Genomic DNA, 26,042 nt, shown 5'->3' with positions numbered 1-26,042 from the left:
GAAAGCACAACTGTGGAGGCAAGCATTTTTCTTAAATAAGTAAAGCAGAAGTTGGCATGTATATTGGTTTGTAGGTGAATTTAAAGGGCTTTGCTATTAAAAAGCTCAAGTGAAACCAAATAAAATAGTGACAAAAGGTAGGCTACATATATACTTGTGTATACATATTTATACTCCAATACTAAATCCTGTTCTCTTCACTGTAATCTCCCTCAGCTGTAGCAGTTATTAGTTCATCTCCTCCTATGGGGCAAAGTTAGAGAACCCAGTACCAATTCATGACACTGTTCTGCTGAATACAATATGTGCTGAAGTGTCTTAGGCCTGACTGAGAAATCGTGCCACAAACAAATATCTTAATAGTTGTTTTAGAGTACTAGCCAGAACTAGAATACTTCTAAAGTTTCATAACATTCATGACATCCAATTCTTCTTAGTTAGAAGACCGTTTCTAGAACATCGATCCCAAAGACAAAGATAAAAACATCTTGTGGAACAGTATTCACTAAAACTGGAACCCAGCGACTATTTCCTCTTTCCCGTTTTTTTTAATCAAAATGGAAACAAACTCCAATTATAAAAAAACGCGGAGCTTTTTACTATCGAACCGATATCGAAATGTTCACCCATCCAACAAATACATTACAGGAGATTCTTCTTCTTGACTGGCGTAGACACCGCTTACGCGGTTGTAGCCGAGTCCAAAACAGCGCGCCACGTATCCCTCCTTCTAGCAGTTTGGCGCCAATTGGTTATACCAAGCGAAGCCAGGTCCCTCTCAATCTGGTCCTTCCATCGGAGTGGAGGTCTCCCTCTTCCTCGGCTTCCACCAGCGGGTACTGCATCGAATACTTTCAGAGCTGGAGCACTTTCATCCATTCGAACAACATGACCTAACCAGCGTAGCCGCTGTTTTTTTATTCGCTGGACTATGTCTATGTCGTCGAATAACACTTATAGCTCATCATTCCATCTTATGCGGTATTCGCCGTTGCCAATGTTTAAGGGACCATAAATCTTCCGCAAAAGATTTCTCTCGAAAACTCCTAGTGCCGTCTCATCTGATGTTGACATCGTCCTGGAGATTAGTTTAAAGAAAAAAAGTCATATTTTATTAAAAAAAAAAACGTATTCTTTAATTGCATGACCACAAATGCTTAGACCGCCTTTTTGTCTTTTGAATTTCGCGGCTATGTATAAAGCGCTACAGAGCTCGTATCTGGTTATAACATACATTTAGAATACATCTTTGAAAGGTCTTTACATATCCTACATAAGGACGCTATGCATGATTCGATTTGATATTGCGTTCAACAGTTATAGACGTGTAAACATGGAGTTCTCTAAAGTCGAAATTCGCAAAATTTTAAAGTTTTTCTTCGTTAAAGGCAAATCTGCTAGAGAAACGTTTCGTGAGATGGTGTTTTGGTACTCTATCACTTCGAACTGCGGAGGAATTGTATCGACGATTCAGAGCGGGTGAAAACGATACCATGGATAAACCAGCCGGCGGAAGACCTGTGACGACGAATACCGATCAAATCATAGAAAACATCGAGTTAGACCGGCATGTGGCATCTCGTAACATCGTTCAGGAGATGGAAGTTAAGTCATCAAACCATTTTAAACCATCTGCAGAAGACTGGATACAATAGAAAAGTTTGATATTTGGGTACGGCATGATTTAACGCAAAAAAAAAAACGAACTCGATCCATTTTTGAAGCGGATGGTGACTGGCGTCGAGAAATGGATCACATACGATAATATCAAACGAAAACGGTCGTGATCCAAACCCGGTGAATCGTCTCAAACAGTGGCCAAGCCGGGATTGACAGCCAGGAAGGTTTGGCTGTGTGTTTGGTAGGATTGGAAGGGAAACATCCACTATGTGTTGCTCACATATGGCCAGACGCTTAATTCTATCATCTACTGTGAACAACTGGACCGCTTGAAGCAGGCGATCGGCCGTAAGCATATAGAATTGACCAACAGAAAGGGTGTAGTGTTCCACCAGGACAACGCCAGACCACACACTTCGTTGATGACGCGTCAGAAGCTACGGGAGCTCATTAGGGAGGTTTTATCGCATCCACCATATAGCTTGGACATAGCGCCAAGTGATTACTACCTGTTCCTGTCCATGGTGAACGCCCTTGGTGGTGTACAGTTGAACTCAAAAGAGGCTTGTGAAAAGTGGTTGTCCGAGTTCTTCACAAATAAGGAGTGGGGCTTAAACCCACGATATAAAAATTGTTTATGATTACATGGCTTCAAATAAACTGAAGGTCGGGGATCTTTCACTTCTGCCATCTATTTTTTTTGCTATACTTCATTGCCTCGAGAGTTTCTCACATTCTTAGCTTACTTATCCGAGTAAAAATTTGCTTTTATGATGACCACTCTACAACATAAAAATTCCAGATTATGAAATAAAAAACTGCGCTTTAATTGGCGTGAAAGCGTTTTTTAAATCAAATTGATTGCCTACAAATATTCATGTCACTCCAGATATGTATAAATAATATATCTACAATACGTATAAACAATAAATGTATATGAGTATGCTCAATAAAAGGGCTTAATTGATGTTACATTTATACGCAACGGCTGCTAATTGAAGCGTCATGAGAAACTAAAAGCTGTATAAATACCCGTTAAATGGCTGTGTACAAATTGTCCTTCATAGAACCGTTAACATGCTAATTATACGTGTCATGCGGCCATCGTTAAAACGAGAGAGACGAGACGACAAAAAACTCTATGAAACGAACAAACGAAAAAATTAAAGCAAAGTACATTTATTTAAAGCAATTAAAGTGAGCACTTGCATATGTAACTTGTAATTACAAGAAAAAGTTTTTAATTCTATGTTTTTTAAATTTATTTAAAAATATGTGTGGGTGTCACTCGTTTTGGAACTGAAATCGTCGCAAAAAGCATTGAAACTACTCTAAAACTATTTTTTGGGTGTTGTTTCCTTGGCATTGAGCAGTCTAATTTAGGTTTCATATTCTTGAATACTTATATTTGTTTCTAATGTCTAAACTAAAGGAGGATGGGATCATGTGTAGAAGTTCACGCAAGTGAGGAAAGTTTTTGATTGTCACTCACTTGGGAGTGGCCAGAAACGATTCTTCTCCACATGGTTCAAGCAGCTCACGACTTCCGGTTTTAGACCAAGTATCCTCTGGGTAGCCAACAGACATCCGTTTGAAGGCGAGCTAAAGTGAGAAGGCGAAGCCCGCTTATGCGGTTGTGCGTAGGGTTTGGGACCCACCACATAAAAACACCCCCCAATGAAAAATCTACGAAAGCCTCGGATGAGACACCCCCCTTTTGATGACGACCCCTGCAAACGTTTTAAGGATAATGATATAAGGGCATGCACCTGGAATGTCCGGACCCTTAATTGGGAAGGTGCCTCTGCCCAGCTGGTTGATGTCCTCATACGACTTAAGGCTGACATCACCGCCAACCAAGAAGTGCGATGGACGGGACAAGGACGGAAGAAGGTGGGTCCTTGTGACATCTACTACAGCGGCCATATAAAGGAGCGCAAATTTGGTGTTGGATTTGTGGTGGGAGAGAGACTCCGTCGCAGAGTCCTGGCATTCACCCCGGTGGATGAACGTCTAGCCACAATCCGCATCAAAGCGAGGTTCTTCAACATATCGCTGATTTGCGCCCACGCCCCAACGGAAGAGAAGGACGATGTGACCAAAGATGCTTTCTATGAGCGCCTAGAACGCACCTATGAGCGCTGCCCCCGCCACGATGTAAAAGTCGTGCTTGGTGATTTTAACGCCAGGGTGGGTAAAGAAGGTGTCTTTGGCACAACAGTCGGAAAATTCAGCCTCCATGACGAAACATCGCCAAACGGCCTGAGGCTGATCGACTTCGCTGGGGCCCGAAATATGGTCGTCTGTAGTACCAGATTCCAGCATAAGAAAATACATCAAGCTACTTGGCTGTCTTCTGATCGAAACACGCGGAACCAAATCGATCACGTTGTGATAGACGGAAGACATGTCTCCTGTGTTTTAGACGTGCGTACGCTCCGAGGACCAAATATAGACTCGGACCATTATCTGGTCGCAGCGAAGATACGCACCCGCCTCTGTGCAGCAAAGAATGCCCGTCAACAAACACAAGGAAGGTTCGACGTTGAAAAGCTGCAATCGCAACAGACAGCCACGAAATACTCTACTCGACTTGCACTCCTGCTCTCTGAGAGCACTCATCAGCATCTCGGTATAAGGGAACTGTGGAACGGCATCTCAAACTCACTGCGTACCGCTGCAGCCGAAACAATTGGTTTTCGGCAACGACAAAAAACAAGCTGGTACGATGAGGAGTGCCGTCTCGCAGCGGAGAGAAAACAGACTGCCTACCTCGCAACATTGCAAACGACCACAACACGTGCGGGATGGGATAGATACCGAGAGCTGAAGAGGGAAGCGAGACGCATTTGCAGACAAAAAAAGAAAGAGGCCGAAATGCGTGAGTACGAAGAGCTTGAGAAGCTGGCAGACAGAGGGAATGCTCGAAAATTTTATGAAAAAATGAAGCGACTTAACGAAGGTTTCAAGACCGGAGCATCCTCATGTAGAGACCAAGGTGGTAATCTGGTAACCGATGTCCAGGGCATACTGGGATTATGGAGGGAACACTTCTCCGACCTGCTGAATGGCAGTGAGAGTACCACACCAGGACATGGCGAACCCGATTCCCCAATCGATGACGATGGAACAGATGTTCCATTACCCGACCATGAAGAAATTCGAATAGCAATTACCCGCTTGAAGAACAACAAAGCAGCGGGGGCCGATAGATTACCGGCAGAACTATTCAAATACGGCGGCGAAGAACTGATAAGGTGCATGCATCAGCTTCTTTGTAGAATATGGTCGGAAGAAAGCATGCCTGACGATTGGAATCTCAGTGTGCTCTGCCCAATCCATAAAAAGGGAGATCCCACAATCTGCGCCAATTACCGTGGGGTCAGCCTCCTAAATATCGCATACAAGGTTCTATCGAGCGTACTGTGTGAAAGACTAAAGCCCACCGTCAACAAACTGATTGGACCTTATCAGTGTGGCTTTAGACCTGGAAAATCGACAACTGACCAGATATTCACCATGCGCCAAATCTTGGAAAAGACCCGAGAAAAGAGGATCGACACACACCACCTTTTTGTCGATTTTAAAGCTGCTTTCGACAGCACGAAAAGGAGTTGCCTCTACGCCGCGATGTCTGAATTTGGTATCTCCGCAAAACTAATACGGCTGTGTAAGTTGACGTTGAGCAACACCAAAAGCTCCGTCATGATTGGGAAGGACCTCTCCGAGCCGTTCGATACCAAACGAGGTTTCAGGCAAGGTGACTCACTATCGTGCGACTTCTTTAACCTGATGCTGGAAAAAATTATAAGAGCTGCAGAGCAAAACCGAGAAGGTACAATCTTCTACAAGAGTGTACAGCTCCTGGCGTACGCCGATGATATTGATATCATCGGAAGCAACAACCGCGCCGTTTGTTCTGCTTCTTCCCGCATAGATAAGGAGGCGAAGCGAATGGGTCTGGAGGTGAATGAGGACAAGACGAAATATCTCCTGTCATCAAACAAACAGTCGGCGCCTTCGCGTCTTGGCTCCCACGTCACTGTTGACAGTCATAACTTCGAGGTCGTAGATAATTTCGTATACCTGGGAACCAGCATCAACAACACGAACAATGTCAGCCTCGAAATCCAACGCAGAATAACTCTTGCCAACAGGTGCTACTTTGGACTGAGTAGGCAATTGAACAGTAAAGTCCTCTCTCGACGAACCAAAATCAAGCTCTACAAGTCGCTTATCATTCCCGTCCTGCTTTACGGTGCAGAAGCTTATACGATGTCAACATCAGATGAGACGACACTAGGAGTTTTCGAGAGGAAAATTTTGCGTAAGATTTATGGTCCTCAGAACATTGGCAACGGCGAATACCGCAGACGATGGAACGATGACCTGTACGAGTTATCGACGACATTGACATAGTTCAGCGAATAAAAAGACAGCGGCTACGCTGGCTAGGTCATGTTGTCCGAATGGACGAAAACACTCCAGCCCTGAAAGTGTTCGATGCAGTACCCGCCGGAGGAAGCCGAGGAAGGGGAAGGCCTCCACTCCGTTGGAGGGACCAGGTGGAGAGCGACCTGGTTACACTTGGGATCTCCAACTGGCGCCGAACTGCAAAGGAGAGAGACAGGTGGCGCACTATCGTCGATTCGGCTATAACCGGCTAAACGGTTGCAACGCCAATCACAATGTCTAAACTTAGGGATATGTAGTAATAGCCAACATACAGTAACAATATGGTATTGTCTTTAAGTTCAATTATTTATAATTTTTTAGTCTATATATATAACGGTCAAGTACACTGTATGGTACAATAAAGATTTCAAAGGGTTAAACGCACATGTTGAGTGCAGGGCAGTGTGTACCCTCCTACTTAATTACATTCATTAATACAACAAATAATTCGTACCCTGTAGGGAAAACACTAGATCAGTAATGGTGTACGATTATTATTTGATTTTGTTGTTCTGGCAACAAATAATCATAATACAAAAACTTGAGATAATATTTTAAATTTCGAATTGGTAGAAATCTCCTATCGCATTACTGTTGACTTTAAACTTGGTCATTACCCGAGATTTTTAATGAAAGTACATGGGTATATTTCCTGGTACTAATAACTCTATACAACACTCGGCTTAGTCTTGGACCAAACTCTTTTTTTGGGAAAATGAGTCGGAGTTATCCTCTATATACGAAATATTCGCATTTGAAAAATAGCTTACCGGGAAAGACATTATTAATTATATAGGAAAGATTGTATTAGGTGTCAAAGTTGCGTATAATGAAAGGAAAAATTCGATCAGGTGCTAACATGTATTATTAGCTTAAGGAATAAGGTCAGTTTAGAACACTCAAAAATATGTTTTAGATCCGAGGGATCCAGAGGCTGGTTAAAACAAAACCAAAAAAAAAAAAGGGCCCTAACCTACCTTACAAACGATCGTCAGAAGAAAAAGCTGTCAGCAAAAAAGCCTTACTTTGATAATTTATTATGCGAGTGATGAAAAAGAAATCGAATTACACTGGAATCCCGATTATCCGAATATTCGATTAACCGAACGCATTCGTCTCGGATCTATTTGCCGATTTAAAAATGACAAGTTTATTCATTGAGTATTTGAACAGTAGGGAAGGGAAGATGAAGAAGAAACTGAAACTGAAAATGTATCTCAAGTACCATCTCACGCAAAAGCGTTTGAAGCTCTATATGTTGCTCTAGCTCTAGATGTAGCTTTTAAGTGGTTGGAAAGAAAGCATGAAACGGATTCCATACAGTTGTTACAATTGAAGTGCAACAGGGACTTGACCACAATGAAAAGCCGTGATTCATTACGTCAAAATTCAATCACAAATTATTTTCAACCAACATTTGAAATTACATAGATATCATGTAATTCATTATCGTTATAGCTCATGTATTATCTAACGACGCATGAGAAACCCATGGCATACTAAAAATTTATTAAAAATAAAACATTGTGTTGATTTGCTTTCAAATTGATTATCTGGATTTTCGATTTTATTTGATCCGGATAATAGGGATTCTACTGAACTCTATTTAAAACTTAATTTGTCTAATCTTCATTGACGATGATTATATGAACTTGTGCTATATGAAATAATATAACAACAGGATCTTAATTACTATAGGAGTTGTTAGTGCAGTTTGTAAAAAATATTAAATTTTCCTACAGGGTAGCTTCATATGCATACAGACCCATATATACGGACCCACATATACAATCCGACACAAGCAATTAAGTGCATTACAAAAGCATTACAAGCCACTTTCAGTCAGTGTTTTTTCCGCGGTTTTTTCTGCTTTCTTTCCTCCACTTTTTATTAGTTATTTCTTTTTATGTAAATTATGCCTTGTACAGAGCGTTAATTACGCCCGCATTCTCGGCGTACACTCGACGTGGTAGGTGGCAACAAAAAAACTTAACGCATTTGTAACAGTTGGCTAAAAGTATTTCACCTGCGTCGACATAGAAAGATGGACTACCTTAAAGCTTTCCATGCATTTATATAGCTGTGTGTGTACACACATTATTTAAATTATATAGTATAGCTTTGAGTGCCAGCCTGCCCTGTCCTTCAAAACCCTTTTTGTGCTACTCAACACACACTGCTTCACAACGTCCGTCCGGCTGTCATGTACACACCTTCATGGTTCATTATTCTAGCAGTGCGGGAACTCTCTTTCACTCCTCCCATGTCTGAACATTTTGTTTCTTTGTTGTATGTTTGTAAATTGGTTTTTGTTAGTAATTATGCTTAAAATGTTCCCCATTGATTTATCTACTACTTTGTTGTAGTACTTCATGAACAAAATGTTTTGTTGTCTCTTTGTTGTTGTTGTTGTTGTTATTCTTGTTATTTGTGCTTTTGTGGTTTTCTGGTTTGTCTTGTTTTCTGTTTTGTGTGTGTTTATTGCTGTGTCAGCTCAATTAGGTCGTTTCAACCGAATCAATTGTGCATAATTTTCCCATAATTATTTGCAACTCTCGAACACACACTTTGTTTACTCGCTACTTTTGTATGCTCGTAGGTCTGTGTGTGCCTTTATAAATTGTGGGGAGTATATAAATTAGTATCTAATTTAGTTTTTGTATACACACTCTTTCTATGTATTTAATTAAATTCAATGATGTGATTAAATTAAGTTTTAGGCAAAATTATGCTTTAAGTGTTGCCATGTAGTATACATAAATCTTGTTGATGTGTATGTATCCTATTTATTTAGAGTGTAAATATTGCTTGATAAATTTTCTTTCCAGTTTATAATTGACTGTAAATACAAATATTTATGCCCAGAAGACCCCGCAGTACCATAATTGAACTTTGGCCTTACTGTACATATCGCTCATTTACTTGAATAGTGTCACAACTCAAAAAAGTCGATTTTTCAGGAGAGCGATTTAAAGTTTTCAATTGTCTCTTATTTAGCAAATGTGGAAAAATTCCATTAGTTTATTAACAAATCTAGTTGCGTGTAATATATTAAATACAATGTTGAGCATAAATGGACCAAATAGAGTGTACTAATGCTTTTTCTAGGGCATAAACGTGACCCACTTTGAATTATATCATTATTTATGAAAAATATAAATAAATTTCGCCGTCATAAATCTAATGTGTCGTTTTTGTTGAAAAAAATCAATATGAAAAATTTAATTATTTTTCACCAATATCGTTGTAATACAAAATGTGTCGTTCTTTCTGAAAAGAAAACCAAATTCACTGTATGACAACATGTGTAGTAACAATATTTGACAATATATGTCTCTCTTTCAAAAAAAAAAAAAAAAATCCATGCCTAATTCTGGCACAACTGAGAAGTGTCGTTATTGTGGTTAAAAAATAATCCAACATGACAAGTTTAATAACGGCACATTCTTATTTCACGGTTTATTTTTCTACGCATCGGAATGAAATTTTTATACAATATGGACGCTGAAATTGTGCACATTTCTGCATACTCAACTCAAAAATCGTGTTTTTTGAGTTTTGACACTATTCAAGTAAATCAGCGAAATGATGAGGTTGGCAAATATCTCCCTTCTGCTTCTTAACTCTTTTTTCAATACTTTATAAAAGAACTCGGACAGCCACGTTTCACAAGCCTCTTTTAAGTTCACCTTTACACCAACAAGGGCGTCCGCCATGGACTGGAACAGGTGGTAATCATTTGGCGCAATGTCCGGGCTATATGGTGGATGAAAACCTCCCATCCGAACTCCCGTAGCTTCTGACGAGTCATCATCGAAGTGTGTGGTCTGGCGTTGTCCTAGTGGAACACTACACCGTTCCTGTTGGCCAATTCTGATCGATCGCCTGCTTCAAGCGGTCCAGTTGTTCGCAGTAGATGGTAGAATTATGGCCATATGAGAGCAGCTCATAGTGGATGATTCCCTTCTAATCCCACCAAACACACAGCAAAACAATCCTGGCCGTCAATCCCGGCTTGGCCACTGTTTGAGGCCGCTTCAAAAATGAGTCGTGTTCGTTCCGTTTCAGCAGCTTTTCACGGGCGTTGATTCGGTCCAGAAGGTTTTTTTGCGTCAAATTATGCGGCACACAAACATCAAGCTTTTTTTGTGTATCCCGCCTTCAGCAGATGGTTTAAAAAGGTTTGGTGACTAACACCCATACCCCTGGGCGATGTCGCAAAATGTCACATGCCGGTCTACCTCGATGTTTTCCATGATTTGATTTGATATTCGTCGCCACAGGTCTTCCGCCGGCTGGTTTATCCATGGTGTCGTTTTCACCCGCTCTGAACCGTCGAAACCATTCCTCCGCAGTTCGAAGTGATATAGTACCATCCCCAAAACACTAATCTCACGGAATGTTTATCTAGCGGATTTGCCTCTATCGAAGGAAAACTTTAAAATATCGCGAATTTCGGCGTTAGTGAATTCCATGTTTACACGTCTATAACTGTTGACGCAATATCCAAACTAATCATGCATAGCGTCGTTTCATAGGTTGTGTCAAGACCTTCCAAAAATGTATAGTATTACCAGATACGAGCTCTGTAGCGCTTTATACATAACCGCGGAATTCAAAAGACAAAAAGGCGGATGGGAGGGAGAATAATATTATAATTTTTTATATGCTACTTTGTCCTGTATCCAACTGATATATCATTGCTTCTGAAGAGTTCTTCGATAATCTTAGGATGTATATACTTAGCCATTAAATTCTTTATTCTACTATTTGTATGTCCCTAAAATAATTATCTTCATTATTGTGAACAACTATTTGTTCGACATTATCATATCGAATCTATTTGTGTAGGAGTGGTTTTGAACAGAAGCTTATGAATCTTTTCATAAATCTCCAACGATTATCTCCAACAATATTTGAGATCTTTCAACCAACAAATTCTTTTAACATATTGATCAGTAGGATCGTTGAACAAAAATTGGCCGGTTGCACAACTTTTGGCACAAATGTTTCTTAAAAAAGTACAATGGAATCGACCGGAAGTTTCTGAACTTGGCCTTTAAGGCAATTCCACACAAGTAATGCGATATTCAAAACACCTTTTTCTCTGATGAATATAATTCTTTCAATAAAAGCGCTATACATTTCTTTATTCCTGTGAAAGTCGATTTCTTTTGCACAGCTAAAAAGTAGGTGACTGCAAGTCTAAACGCTGCACCCAATTTTCGACGATTTTCAAGCATAAATCGGCTGATACTGCTGCAATCTCATGTTCGATATTTGTACGAAGCTCATCAATCGTCACTGGATTGTTGGCATAGACCATAGACTTGACGTAGCCCCACAGGAAGTAGTTTAACGGAGTCAAATCGGACGACCGATGCGGCCAATTGGTTGGGCCTTTTCGTGAGATAACACGTTCACCAAACTTGGCTTTCAATAAATCGATTGTGACATTTGCTGTGTGGCTTGTGGTGCCGTCCTGTTGGAACCACATATTGTCCAAATCCACATTATCCAATTCGGGCCCAAAATTCTCGGTTATCATTGAGCCGTAGCGATTACCATTCACAGTAACGTGCCGGTCTTGATACACGGCCCAATGTCGCCGCCGACACATAAACCGCACCAAACCGTAATGTTTTCGGTATGCAATGGTACGTGTGGATTGCTACCTGATCAATAACGCATATTTTGCTTATTCATTCATGAGCTTCATTACTGAATATGCTTTTTCGATGAAAATCTGGATCTTTTTCAAGTTGTTGCTCAGCCTAATTCACGAACATATGACGATTGTGGCGGTCAAGCCGCTTCAGTTCTTATGTCAATTTGATCTTGTAAGGATGTAGGCCAAGAGGTCACAGAGATGACCAACGCTTGAGAACGACGTCTGAGAGACTGATTTGTGTCTTCCTCAATTGGTGCGCTAACGACAGCAATATTCTCGGCACTACGGGCACTTTTTTGTCTCACTGGTACGGGAACATTTCATAATAGATCATAAGATTTTTGGTTTAATCAAGATTGGAGGCCCAACACAATGGCAATCTAAAACTGGGGCTTGTGGGCAACTAGTTCGGAAAGGGGCGCCTACAGTCTTATCATCAATTTTCTCGCTATGTACGATTTACGGCTGTTCGACTTCTGTGTTTAACCATTCATATTTTTACCGAAAAGACCTTGGACAACCAACCTTTCTCAATGTCATTTAATTTGTATGTAATTTCTGTGCAATATATTTGCAAAAGCCTGACACTTTCGCCTACGTTTTATATTGAAACATATTTATGAGCTCAAGAAGCCAGACAGCTGTCCACAGTATCTGTAAGTCAACCGTGGGAACTATGAGTATTGTATAATATGACTAATTGTTTCTTTGTTTACACTAATTGCTTACATAAACACTTCAACTTATTAATAGTGCGTACTTTGAATATTTTCCTTTTTGTGTAAATAAATTATGAAATAAAACTTTCCATCGCTCGATTTGCACCACATTGATGACAAGTGCAAATTTTTACACGAAGGCATATATTATTATATATACGATTCGTATTTTCCCTACAGTCAAACGGTTTCGTACCGAGCCAAATGAGGCTTCCGTTACATTTAGTAGCAATACTAGTTGATATTTGTCTAATTTGCCATCTAATGTAAACTTCAGTCCATGAAGAATAATTATATATTATAAGGAGATTTCCTTTTCGTTTTTTGCTTCTACTGAATATTGATGAATAAAGTTTTTTTTCGTAATCTAAGGGTCCCTAAAATAACATATAGTAATTTTAAATAATATTCCGCTCTTCCATTATTCGGTATTGTGGACAATAATATCTTTAAAAGTAATTAGTCACCTCCAATAAAAGCTGGTACAAACTGTACGGGTACATATTAATTATGCATAGCTTTCGCGTCTCATAATGTGTACAATCACATGTTCTACATATACATATATATATATATATATATATATATATATATATATATATATATATTATATATATATATATTATATATAGGAAATAAGAAATGAAGACATTATGGACTTACTAAGTCAATTGAATTGCAAACCTAATCACAGAAGAAATTTGCAATTAAAGCTTTCAGACGTGTTTTCGTTTCATACGTACTTCAACCATTAGATTTTGTGAGAGTTCAGCATTTTGGCTTATTTTTTGCTGAAGTAATAAAGTTGTGGATATCTAGGCTAAGCCTAAAGTGAAAACCACTAGTTGTACATCTTGAATTTAAAAAGCAAAGTTTGGCTAAGTCCAATAAGTTTTTGAAAGATTTTGTGAAACTTTGTGTACCTCGACGTGGAGGAAAGTAATATTTCACCCAGGAAGGAACTATAAGCAGTACGACAAATCATAATCAACCTTTGGAAATAAGCTCTTACTGCTAAAACATAATAACCCTTGATGTTGTAGACATTATTTTAAGCAACTGAAGATGCGTAAAATCACCGATTTATTTTATGGTCGCGGCAAGGATGACTACGATACGAACGAATCGTTTGCACTACTATTTCATAGTTGGTCTTTAGTTGGTTTTATACCAAAAAAACCGACACGTATTTCTGAAATAATTTCTCAGTTTATTTGCTGGACTTGTGTAATCACCAGTCCGATTACCTATTTTGCGGGATTAATAGCAACTATGGGCGATTTGCCGATAACGATTGTACTTTCAAATTTGGGTGTCGCTATTAATTGTGTTGCCTTACCGTTGAAGGCGATACACATTAAAGTCAATATAGATCGTTTGCATGACATCGGCTTGATTTTCAAACGCTTAGACGCACGTTATCAACGACCCGAAGATCAGTTAGAGGTCAGAGAAGCGGTTAAAGTTAGCACACGGATTTATGCTATATTCTTCTTTCTCTATTGGTTTTACGGCACGGCAAGTTGGTTAGCAGCACTTTTCGCACATAAATATCCGCATGACAGCTATTTTCCTATCATTGATTGGCTGCCAGAATCGGTTTTTCAATTTTGGCTTCACTTTGTTTTTGAAGTGTTCTACTTACAAATTCTACTGCAAATAAATTTGACAAATGACGCATTTCCTGGCATCTATATACGTGCTCTTCGTACGCATATTAAACTCTTGACGGATCGTGTGAGTCGTTTGGGCCTAAATCCTGATTTAAGTGATCAGGAGAATTTTGAAGAATTAGTCGATTGCATCGTTTCGCATCAGGAATTGATCCAGTGAGTATCGTATTATCTGTTTACGTTTATATTCATATATAATATAACAAATCTAAAACTTATAAAAGAACTTCTGATTGTAGCTCCCATAAAGTGTTTTTTAAGTGATCGATCGTTTCATGAGGTTAAATTTTATTAAGACTTATCCGGTTCCAAATTATTCACAAACAAATCTTGCCCATATATCTTGTGCATTCTTCTCTCTAATTTTTACGCCATTTATCTCATTTAAATATAGAAAATTTATATCTGTTTTTTGATTCCTTCAAATTTAAAGGATATCCGATACGGTTGGCTCGATTCTTTCCCTCACCACCTTCTTTCAATTCACTATATATGCGGCTATACTCTGCGTCTGTATGCTTAACATGTTCGTATTTGGTGATGCTACGACTAAGGTGGTTACAGTCGTATATCTCATACCAGTGTTGTGGCAGACCATCCCAACCTGTTATCAAGCGTCGATGCTCGAGTCCGACTGTACAAAATTACCTTTGGCAATTTTCCATTGCAATTGGTTGGCATTGGATAAACGTTGCCACAAGTTGATCATCTATTTCATGCAACGCACACAGGAGGAGATCTCTTTCACCGCAATCAAATTGTTTCGAATTAATTTGGGTACTAACTTGTCGGTAAGTTAAACTATTGGGTTAAAACAATGCAAATTTCTGAAAACTAATTTCGGATTCGTTCTCGTTCAAGATCGCCAAGTTTTCGTTTTCTTTGTATACCTTCATAAATGAAATGGGTTTTGGTGAGACTCTAAAAGAACGACTGGAGTAAAAGTGTACGTTTTGGCAAGAGAGTTCACAATATATATATAATAAACGATTGTCAACAATATAGCTTTGTACACGTAGTGCACGCGCAAATAGTTTTAGAGAGAGTTACTTAGATCACAATTTTGTTCAAAGTCAGAGGAGATCTTTAAAGAAGAAGACAGTTCTGTAGTAGCATTGCTTGCACAATTTCTAATTTCAAGATCTAAATAAACAATAAACTAGTTGCACTGCAAAGGTTCTTGGTGTTTGGATCTAGCTTTATTTATGGTGAAATAATCAACTACCCACATTTGTCCTTCCCAAATTTGTTGATGAAGTTTTAGATATCTTGACGAAACTTGGTACACATGTTTCTTGGGACCGTGAGAGGGTTGCTTTCGATGGGCCCACCTCTCATACAAAGATTAGGTTTAAAATTACTGAAAGTGCGTTAACTCACTAACGAAAAAAATCAGAAACACTGAATTTTAAAGAAGAAATTGTGGACGCATTTTTTTTAAATAGAAAATGTGCGTGGCGTCGCCCACTTATGGTGGTCTCTGGAACTACTCGACCGATTTCAATGAAATTGGGTTATAATATTTTCTTGACACCCTGATGCCACGTGTGGATGAAATCGGTTCATAACCAGGACTACTTCTCATATAACTCAATTTTGAATTCAACCTCATTCCTCAGTTTATAATATATACATAAGGAACCAATGAAGATAGCGGAATTAAACTTAACACAAATACTTTATATGGTCTGTGACATCACTTGTGAAAATAATCGTCGAAATCGGACTATAACTTTTCAATACTCCGGATATCGAATATGAATATGATAGTGCCTTAGGGTAATTTTTCACCGACAATATCGGTAAATCTCTCAGATATCTTAATTTAATTCAGTGGAAATCGTTTTCTTTTAATAGTGTGTTTCTGTACCAAAAATGGTTAAAATCGGGTCATAACTTTTCCTAGCTCCCATATACCTAATTATAGGTTTTTCAAAAATACGATGGGCTTAATAGCTTATAAATCGGTAAATATGTGAGGTATCTTAGCAAAATTAAGTGAGTGTATAGTCTTGGATATAGTGTACCTTGGTGGTGAAAATTAGTGAAATTGGTTCAGCCCTCATATACTATATAGTATGATTCTCGTTATTCTATTGGGTCCAATTATGTGCTATCTTCATAAAAATATAGCAATAAATTGCGAGAGTATAAAGAACTTAGCCTTTCTTTACTTGTTTTAAATTATTATCAAACAACCTAAGGAACTTCCATCGACTTATTATCTTATCGGGATCACATTCCACTAATTTTTTTAAATTTTGAATTAATGGTTGTAATTCTACATTTTTTTGTGTTCTAAAAGAGCATTACTTGGCGTTATAATATTTATAAGCTGCAAATCTTCCCGGTAAAAATCAAATCTCGATGGTCCGATCGATGATGATCATAACTAGTTCAATAATCAGGTTTCAGGCAGAACTTCAAGACATCAAAGTTATGGCTGGGCGATAGGATGTCTTTTCAATCAATCGTTACTGTGTTTGATGAAAATTAAATTGTGGAGTTTCCAAGTATATTTATGCATTTATTATTATTTATTTATATTATAAAATATGCAACAGATATTGACGGCATCGGTGGCAAGTGCCAACCTTTACACGTCGACAAATTATACTCGCAATTAAATAATTTATTAAAAAACAATGCATTTATAAGCGCATTCGAATTGCAATCCTAAACTCAGAAGAATTTTGCATTCAAAGCTTTTAGATGTGTTTTCATCTGCTACGTGCTTAAACGAATAGATTTTGTGGTCACATAAAGATATCGGTCGGATACATACATACGTACTGGTTCTGGTTCTTAAGATATTTCGAAGTCAACAACTCGGACTATTAATCCCAGGCAGATAACGAATATTACTACTTAAACTTACTTTTATTTAGAGTGCCCGAAGAAAAGTCGCATAAGATGCGTAACATCGCCGATTTATATTATGGTCGAGGCAAGGATGACTTCGGGACGAGTGAATCGTTTGTGCTGTTATTTCGTAGTTGGCGTTTACTTGGTTTCATAACAGCAAAACCGTATCGAATCACCAACTTAATGCTTGTAGTTTTTATTTGGGCTTGTCTGATTTTCAGTCCTATAACCTATTTTGGGGGTTTAGTATTAGCTATGAAAGAGTTACCAATAACAGTCGTACTTTCAATACTGGGCGTCGCTATTAATTGTCTTGCATTACCGACGAAGGCGGTTTACATTAGAGCCAATTTATATCGTTTGTATGATGTTGAAACGATTTTCAAGCGTTTAGATGCACGTTATCAAAGACCGCAAGATCAGTTGCTAATCAGAGATTTGGTTAAATCATGCACACGAATCTTCGGTATCTTCTTCATTGTCTATTGGATATACGGTATTGCAAGTGCGTTAGCAGGGCTTTTCGCACATAAATATCCGCATGACAGTTATGTACCGTTTATTGATTGGATGCCGAACTCAAATTTAAAATTTTGGCTTCACTTTAGCTTCGAGGTGGTCTATGCACAAATTATGTTACAAACAAATGTGACAAATGACTCGTTTCCTGCAATTTATATACATGCCATTCGTACACATATCAAACTCTTGACGGAACGTGTGAGTCGCTTGGGTACGAATCCCGATTTAAGTGAACAGGAGAATTTTGATGAATTAGTCGACTGCATCGTTACCCATCAGGAAGTATTAAAGTGAGTACAGTATATTTTACAAGTACACCTAATTACTTTTACCTATACCGACCACATTGGTTTTCACAAAGGATTTCCAAGATCGTTGGCTCGATACTTTCGCTCACCACGTTCTTTCAGTTTACTGTTTATGCGGCTATTGTCTGCATCTGTATGCTCAACATGTTCGTATTTGGCGATGCAACGACTAAATTGGTCACGGTCTCGTATATTATACCAGTATTATGGCAGACCATACCCACCTGTTATCAAGCTTCGATGCTTGTGACCGACTGCACTAAATTACCACTGGCAATTTTCCATTCTAACTGGTTGGCATTGGATAAACGTTGCCACAAGTTGATCATCTATTTCATGCAACGCACACAGGACGAGATCTCTTTCACCGCAATCAAAATGTTTCAAATTAACCTGGGAACTAACTTATCGGTGAGTAAATATATTAGATTAGAACGAATAATTGCGGAAGTATAATTTTGGATTTGTTCTCTTTTAAGATCGCAAAGTTTTCGTTCACTTTGTATACCTTCATAAATGAAATGGGATTTGGTGAGACTCTAAAAGAACGACTGGAGTAAAGGCAACATTTTAATAATTAACGTCTTTGGAACAAAATAGAGTAGAAATATACTCATCTGTTTCAAAGATTTGATTTGTAGTGAGTTCGAAACTATCTCTCCTCCCGCCCCTGACGTGACGTCACCCATTTTCTAATTTTATGGATTTATCATAAAATAAAAAAAAAAAACAGTTTCTTCTATTGATTCTTAAATTTATTGTATAATCTTTAATAAAATCAACATTGAGTTAAATATTAAAGTACAGATACAACGGATGACTAGTCAAGAAATAATAGATACTTAATTATGCTAATTAAAAATACAAAACTTAAACATCTTATGTCCATGGATTTTTGACCCATTTCTTTATATCATTTATTATTGGTAAATCAGGCACTTCATTTTCGTTCTGAATTTGGATGTCAGGAACATCTTTCCCATCAACATCTTCTTCTTCCATCCATAAAGCATCGTCATCATTCATTAAACAGAGAATCTCTCGGGCACGTCTAGCCGCAATTCTTTGAGGACGAATTTTCGCGATAACAGCTCTTAATTTTTATGTGATTGTTTGTGTTGATTGGTGGCTTTATATGAACAAAAATATAGGCCACATATGCTACACGATCTTTTAAATAAGTATGACTCGATACTAGGGTAATAACTATCATATGGAACTTGTTTAGATGGGATGATGCTTGGAGATTTAATAATATCTGTAGTAATAATGGAGCAAAGTTAGCGTCGTTGTCATCACTCCATGTGACGCCATAACCTTCTGATGTCTGTTTAATTAACACAGGTGGTGGGAAAAATTCTTCTTTTAATAATTTCCAAAGACTAGAACGTCTTACACCGCAACATGCAATAGTTTCACATTTAACTATTTGCAAAAAATATTGTGACTCACGTACATGTTTAGCATACCAAGTTGCATTATTTTTCAACATCATAGCCTGTTCAATATCCAGTCCAGTAACAGTTGATGCAACATATTCAGCAACGACTGGAAAATTATCAATGACTAACTTGCACCAGATCTCAGCCAACACATTGCCCGCACTTTCGAAGTTTCGTTTTTCTAGATCTAAGTCAGTAGTTCGATTAATTGAATCAAGATGTGACCCGATCGGCGTGGTACAGAGCAGTCAGTCGTCTAGCACCCAAGAGCGCAGCAGAGTGGGAAAAGATATTGCCCTAAATTTTGAAATGTGATGTCACAAAGCTTTTGACCCCCCTGCCCCTTGTCACACAATGTCACTTCTGAGTGATACCCTCCTCCCCTTCAAGGTGTGACGTAATTTATGGATGGCCTCTTAGTGAAAATTTCGTAGTGTTCCTGAACTTTGCTAGCGCAATAGTGTTAGTAAAGAATATATATCAAAATACCAAATGTATAATGGAATATGGTTTCAGTTTTCAAATTCATGCCCATTAAGATCAACAAGTTCATTGGTAGTAGGCCGTATGTATATTCCTTGGAATACAGCGTCATATCGCCGCAGAGCCTGTGAATAATTCTTAATCGAGATGCGAAAATCAATCCATGTGTAGCCTTTGTTCACGTCAGGAAGCAGGCAACTTTAGTTGTCTGATTGTCGGAAACTTAAGTCGCCACGACAAAATTTATGTCAAGGGACTGTGGATTCTCGACTTCTTTGGACCAAAATTGCAGAACTACAACAAGAAAGATATATCATATTTAGACTCCTAATGTAATCAGAATTAATGTTAAGATCTGATAAGGTAAATATCTTTACAAAAGAATCATGAACCAGTACTTGTTTGGAATTACTGATACGAAAGACTGAAGTTGTGTTGAAGTTTGTTAACCGAGGTATTATGTAATGACATATAATATTCGGTGTTTGCTGGCTGGTATTGTTTGTCCGTGAAGGTGACATTGATTGTCTATAACTCCTTTATCATCAGTATTGTTTTTTTCCATCATTTTTTATATGGACCTTTGTTTTCGATTGGTTATTTTAATTTATGATCTACTCAGTCGCATGAAAGTTAATAATTTCGACCATTTTCAATATTATTGATGCTAGGCGTGAGGCTCATATTATCGATTTCGTTTGATGCTTTAATATATTTATGAGTTCAGGAAAGCATGCATATGTTCCTAATACATATAAAAACGGCAAATATTGTATAATCTGAGTAACGGTTTAAATGTTTACAATAATTCTACAAGTAAATATCTTGTTGCCATGAGAATGTCTTATTTCCTTATATCAATAAAATATGAATTAAAGTTTCCTATGGTTCGATTCTCACCGCATTGGTGACAAGTGCAAAAATTTAAATCACAATTCATACATGTAATCGACATATGTATTTACCCTATAGTAAAAAGTGCTATTACCAAACCGAACCTAATGACGGTTTCTATTCGTTGTTAAGGATGCTACTAAGTTGGCTCTCGTTTTATTTTCCAAATTAATCTTGTGGGAAGAGTAATAATATTTCAAATATCTTGAGTTGGATGAGCTTGGGTTTACGATTCATTTTGTGCCCAACTGTTTACATTAGAGCCAATATGGATCGCTTACGTGATCTTGACTCGATTTTCAAAGATTTAGATACACGTTATCCCCGACCGCAAGATCAGCTGCAAATTAAAGATTTGGTAAAAACTTGCTCACGCATCTTTAGTGTCTTCTTTGTTGTCCATTGGATATTGCAATAAAACTTCGCGTTTGCTTCTATTTATATTTCTTTGGAAATATGTAATCATTGTAGTGGGTTATAGACTGCACATCAAAACAAAACATAACACGGTTGTTATGGTAACTATGGAATTTAAGTTTTCTAAGGCATTGCTTAAGCCTTCGTGTTGGCGATCTATGTATCTTTTATTAATATTAGTTATTTGTTAATAAATATATTTATAATATTATATATTTTTCTGTTCTTATACCATAATTTCATTTCTTTTCTTTTTTTTAGTTTAAGCTCCCAAAGGAATAGCCGAAATGTGGAAATGTGAAACCACTTTCCAACCTGACACTACCGAACAAGCAATATATTACATTAAGGATCTACGCCTTGAGATTGAGGATTCAGTACACAAATTAGTATTCCATTAAATCTGGGAGCGGACACAATTTTTAATTTTTCAGTATGTAACCGTATTATTGGAATATATTCGGTAAGATTTTATTTAAATTTTCTTAAAATGAATTTATTAACGGAACAGAAATACCAGTACCAGTCATAAATTATGCTACGTACTGATTTTTTTAGAGAATTCGAGTTATTATACACCTATAGACAGAGATTTAGCGCACTTTACGATGGTGAAATACAATGCGTAATGCTTATAGAGTAAAATTCTCTGATATTGTTTTTTACATTGTGTAATAAACGTTATTCTTAATAGTAGCTTAAAATTTGATTGATAAACTCTCTATTAACCTTTGGCATCCGTCCAAAGGAATATAATTTCCCTTATTCCTTCCCTAAGCAGTTCGGAATTTTTAAATTGTCTTTGCCTAACATTTATTTCGTAATTATTAAACAAGTTCCCAGTTAAGTTTAGATCAGAACTTTGCGCTGGTCAATCAATGAGGGGCTTTTCTCTTGTCTAATCGAGTATTTTATCACAGTCGCTGTATGCTTGCGATCGTTAGCGGTCAAAGGAATATGGCTCCCCCGTATTCGTTATTATATTAAGATATGGAAAATTAAAAATTCTTCTACAATTAGTAAGGTTTCATTTGTTTTCATCCATAAATTGCAATATTCTCATTTATGACTATGAGCGAATGATAATCGCACTATAATATTCTTTTTCGAAATGTGCATTTTTATTCTGATCATAAGCCCATATAAATTATTTTCATTTAGATGTCTTCGAGCAAGTCTATTTAACATTTTTAAACCGAATTCTGTATTCAGTTCGACCATTTTTGGCCATGAGCAGTTATTATACATTTCAAGCAATTCATATTTCTCGGCACCTTTCTGTTACGATTTTTTTTAGATTTGTTGTAATATTACCTATTAAATACAAGTTCCTTACAGAAAGTAGTTATTTGTTAAACCGGGCACAACTGATGACTGAAATATATAAGTGCGCTCAATCTATGCCCAATGCATTTCCAGCGAAACTTAGCAAAAGAAATTGAAAATATCTGCTTGGAAATGATAACGGTTTTAAATTAAAGATGTGTTAAATGTATTAATAATAATGATAAAAAAATATTCATGGAAATATCGATCTCTTAAGAGGAACAGCAATATTTCTAATGTGTGCTAAATTCTTTGTATTTCAAGAGAGTTACTCATAATTGGATAGTATTGCTTCAAGAAATTTCGAATGAAAAACATTTCGATTTCCACCATTTCTGAATTTGTCAGCCAAATAAATCCGCATAAAGTCGTGTTTTAATTTCATTTAAAAAGCTTGGCAATTAAAATTCAAACAAATAATAAACTCAAACATACAAGAAGCCTGATCTCTAATAACTTCAACAAACAAAATATGACAAAATCAAATATATTGCTCTATTAAACTGTTCCTAGAGGAGATAAAGGATAATATTTAATTTAGATTGTAGTTGCCTATAAGAAGAACTCGGAAATTTAACTTTTCTTTTTGTATTAACTCATATGACAATAGACTATTATGAGCTTCGTTGCTTAAACAATTCTTTAGTATATCAATTCAAATAATATCTCTTACCAAAAAGTCATAAAATTAATACAAAGAAAAATTCAATAAAGGCGCTACAAAAGTTTTTTTTTTATAAAACAAAAACGGGATAACAATGCAATTCTTTATATGTTTGGAACTCGATATCTTTTGCATGGCCACCACGGACACTCTTGCAGAAGTCCGATTGGTCGAGGCGGCCAATTGACTGGGCCATTTCTTGAGATATCACTTTCACTAAACTTGGTTTTCAATAAATCGGTTGGTGGCTCATGGCACCGTCCTGTTGGAACCACATATTGTCCAAGTCCATATTTTCCAATTCGGACCAACAATATTCGGTTATCATTGAGCTGCATCGATTCCCCTTCCCCATGAGCCTCATCGCTGAAGATGATTTTTCGATGAAAGTTCGGATCATTTTCAACAAATTGAATTCACGCCCAATTCATGAACATACGACAATTCTTATGGTCAAGCGGCTTCAGTTCTTGTGTCAATTTGATCTTGTAAGAATGTAGTCCAAGATCTTTTCGCAAAATTTACCATAACAACGTGTGAGAGACTGATCTTCGGTCTTCCTCAATTGATGCACCAACGGTAGCTGTTTAACTGACAGCACGATTATGACGACCATAAATTGGACGTAGCGCTCTTAAAGTTGAGGTCACTGACTCAGGATTTCGATAGTCAATTTTATTAATTTCGACTCGTTGTTGGATCGTATATGTCTCCATGGCATATGACATATGTCTCCTTGCTGAAGGGTAATCTCAAAAGAGCAAAAAACTATGGCGTCATTTGCTGTGCCTATCGGTCTACTTTTGTAGAGTCCCTAATGAAAACCCCTTTACTTATAGGTTTAATATTAGCTTAAAAATTAAATAATTGCCAATTTAGCTGAATATACATTTTTAACTAAGTGGAAGAATATAGTATTTTCGAGATATCATAGCGGATAAATCAAAAATTATTAAATCTAAAATCATAACGAAATTTGTAATCATGTCTCTATTTCATTGAATATTATTGCATTTCCAAATGTATGCAATTGTAAGCTCAACTTTTCATACTATTACTGTCGAGCATCCTTCCAGTTAACAGCACGGTATATATTGTCAATGCGAAAAATTCATTCCTTATTCGTTTTTCATATATTTTAAATTCATTTTAAATATATTTACTTTTATATGTACACAGTACTCAAATGTGTATAAGTAAGCACTCTTGAGAAATCTTCTTTGAATTTAAATAATCAAATATCGAAGAAAAATACAAAATTATGAGTATGCGTTTAAGTAACATTTTATTTCACTTACGCACACCTCCCAAATGTACAATAACAACAATAAACAATGGCATACACGTTTTTATGTGATTCGCTTCATTTTCTTTTATTTGTATTTTTTTTTTTTTTGCATTTTATAACTTAATTTCTTCTGCGACATTGGCCAAAAATAATTTTTATTGATTTTCTTTTCTTCTCTTTTGCGTTTTCTTTGTTTACTTATTCAACAATTGTAAAGGGTTTTGTTTTTGTAGCTGTCAAAAGAAATACTTGTACAGTGTGCGCAAAATAACACTGACAGCAAAAACAAATGAGACAAATGCACAAATAAATGCTCGGCTGGTGACAACTGAAAAGGTTTGTGCACGTGTGTTTGTAGATATGTTTATTGCTGCAGCAGTTTGAGCGTGCAAGCATTTTGGGCCAAAACGCCTAAAAGTATGCATACGCATGAGTGCTTACAGTAATGTGTTAAAGTATTTGCGGGTGTCCTGTCTCATTTTTATGTTTTTTTTTATTGAATGTATGATACAAATTTGCCAACAAAACCCAGTGAAGAAAAAAATTAAGAAAAAGTTTGTAAGCAGCGCCACCTGTTAATCTCATAGCTAAGTTTAGCTCATAATGAATTCCTTCCGAAGAGCTGTCATTAATGATATATTTCCCAAATTCTTAAGCAACTACGTATAAATAATCATTTGGAATTCCGTGATTTTTTTTATCTCGAAACACCTAATACCTGCTCCCAAAAATATATCGTAATATTATTTCTTAGTTTAAAGAGGGAGATTTTTAGTAATTTTCTGAAACTGATTAGTTCTCACCAGAATTCATGCTTACTCTGAGTATAGCTTTTGGCGATGGTAATCTAATTTTTTATACTCTCGCAACAAAATTGCTAACAGACCAAGCGATAACTTGAATAAAAATTGAGATATCGAAAACTGAAAACACATAAAGTGTTATAAATAAAGTTATAAAATTAAAATTGGGTACAAGGGAGCGCATACCTTATAAGTTTTTTGTACATATCTCGTAAATTACTAAAGCTATATCAACCAAACTCTCAAGAGTAGTTACTTTTCGTCACTTCCTTATATGTATGTTATTGGCGTTAACCGTTTAGCCGGTTATAGCCGAATCGATGTTCCTTCGCAGTTCGGCGCCAGTTGGAGATTCCAAGTGTAATCAGGTCGCTCTCCACCTGGTGCCTCCAACGGAGTGGAGGCCTTCCTTGGCTTCCTCCGGCGGGTACTGCATCGAACACTTTCAGGGCTGGAGTGTTTTCGTCCATTCGGACAACATGACCTAGCCAGCGTAGCCGCTGTCTTTTTATTCGCTGAACTATGTCAATGTCGTCGTATAACTCGTACAGCTCATCGTTCCATCGTCTGCGGTATTCGCCGTTGCCAATGTTCTGAGGACCATGAATCTTGCGCAAAATTTTCCTCTCGAAAACTCTTAGTGTCGTCTCATCGGATGTTGACATCGTCCAAGCTTCTGCACCATAAAGCAGGACGGGAATGATAAGCGACTTGTAGAGTTTGATTTTGGTTCGTCGAGAGAGGACTTTACTTTTCAATTGCCTACTCAGTCCAAAGTAGCACCTGTTGGCAAGAGTGATTCTGCGCTGGATTTCAAGGCTGACATTGTTGGTGTTGTCAGAAGAAATTCAAAGGTTTTTCTTTTCATAATATGTCTCCGTGCCAAAAATGA

At 37.3% G+C, this 26,042-nt stretch overlaps 3 protein-coding genes across 3 annotated transcripts in view; all 3 read left to right on the top strand.

Moving 5' to 3' along the window:
* The window catches only part of LOC105215508 (uncharacterized), a 360,283-nt gene that overhangs the window by 172,727 nt on the left and 161,514 nt on the right, over positions 1-26,042 (top strand). The window contains exon 5 of the mRNA XM_054232144.1: positions 21,331-21,532. The gene's annotated coding sequence lies outside the window, so the exon portion shown is untranslated. The remainder of the gene's footprint in view (positions 1-21,330; positions 21,533-26,042) is intronic.
* On the top strand, positions 13,142-16,232 carry LOC128919757 (odorant receptor 43b-like). The gene is made up of 3 exons (XM_054232158.1): positions 13,142-14,294; positions 14,572-14,929; positions 15,000-16,232. Exons 1-3 carry the CDS (start codon positions 13,531-13,533, stop codon positions 15,078-15,080), a joined length of 1,203 nt encoding a protein of 400 aa, XP_054088133.1. The 5' UTR covers positions 13,142-13,530; the 3' UTR covers positions 15,081-16,232.
* On the top strand, positions 16,297-19,188 carry LOC105215540 (odorant receptor 43b-like). The gene is made up of 3 exons (XM_029042450.2): positions 16,297-17,815; positions 17,887-18,244; positions 18,313-19,188. The coding sequence occupies exons 1-3, from the start codon at positions 17,052-17,054 to the stop codon at positions 18,391-18,393; spliced, it is 1,203 nt and encodes a 400-aa protein (XP_028898283.2). The 5' UTR covers positions 16,297-17,051; the 3' UTR covers positions 18,394-19,188.

The sequence above is a fragment of the Zeugodacus cucurbitae genome, chromosome 5 (genome assembly GCF_028554725.1).
Source record: "Zeugodacus cucurbitae isolate PBARC_wt_2022May chromosome 5, idZeuCucr1.2, whole genome shotgun sequence".
NCBI classification, from domain to species: Eukaryota; Metazoa; Arthropoda; class Insecta; order Diptera; family Tephritidae; genus Zeugodacus; species Zeugodacus cucurbitae.
This window is presented reverse-complemented; position numbering and strand designations above follow the sequence as displayed.

Excerpts from the sequence above, each read along its gene's own strand:
- LOC128919757 (XM_054232158.1), top strand. The coding sequence starts at position 13,531 with ATGCGTAAAATCACCGATTTATTTTATGGTCGCGGCAAGGATGACTAC. Across the intron at positions 14,295-14,571 it reads TCGCATCAGGAATTGATCCA|GATATCCGATACGGTTGGCT; the intron begins GTGAGTATCGTA and ends TCAAATTTAAAG. Across the intron at positions 14,930-14,999 it reads ATTTGGGTACTAACTTGTCG|ATCGCCAAGTTTTCGTTTTC; the intron begins GTAAGTTAAACT and ends TTCTCGTTCAAG.
- LOC105215540 (XM_029042450.2), top strand. The coding sequence starts at position 17,052 with ATGCGTAACATCGCCGATTTATATTATGGTCGAGGCAAGGATGACTTC. Across the intron at positions 17,816-17,886 it reads ACCCATCAGGAAGTATTAAA|GATTTCCAAGATCGTTGGCT; the intron begins GTGAGTACAGTA and ends GTTTTCACAAAG. Across the intron at positions 18,245-18,312 it reads ACCTGGGAACTAACTTATCG|ATCGCAAAGTTTTCGTTCAC; the intron begins GTGAGTAAATAT and ends TTCTCTTTTAAG.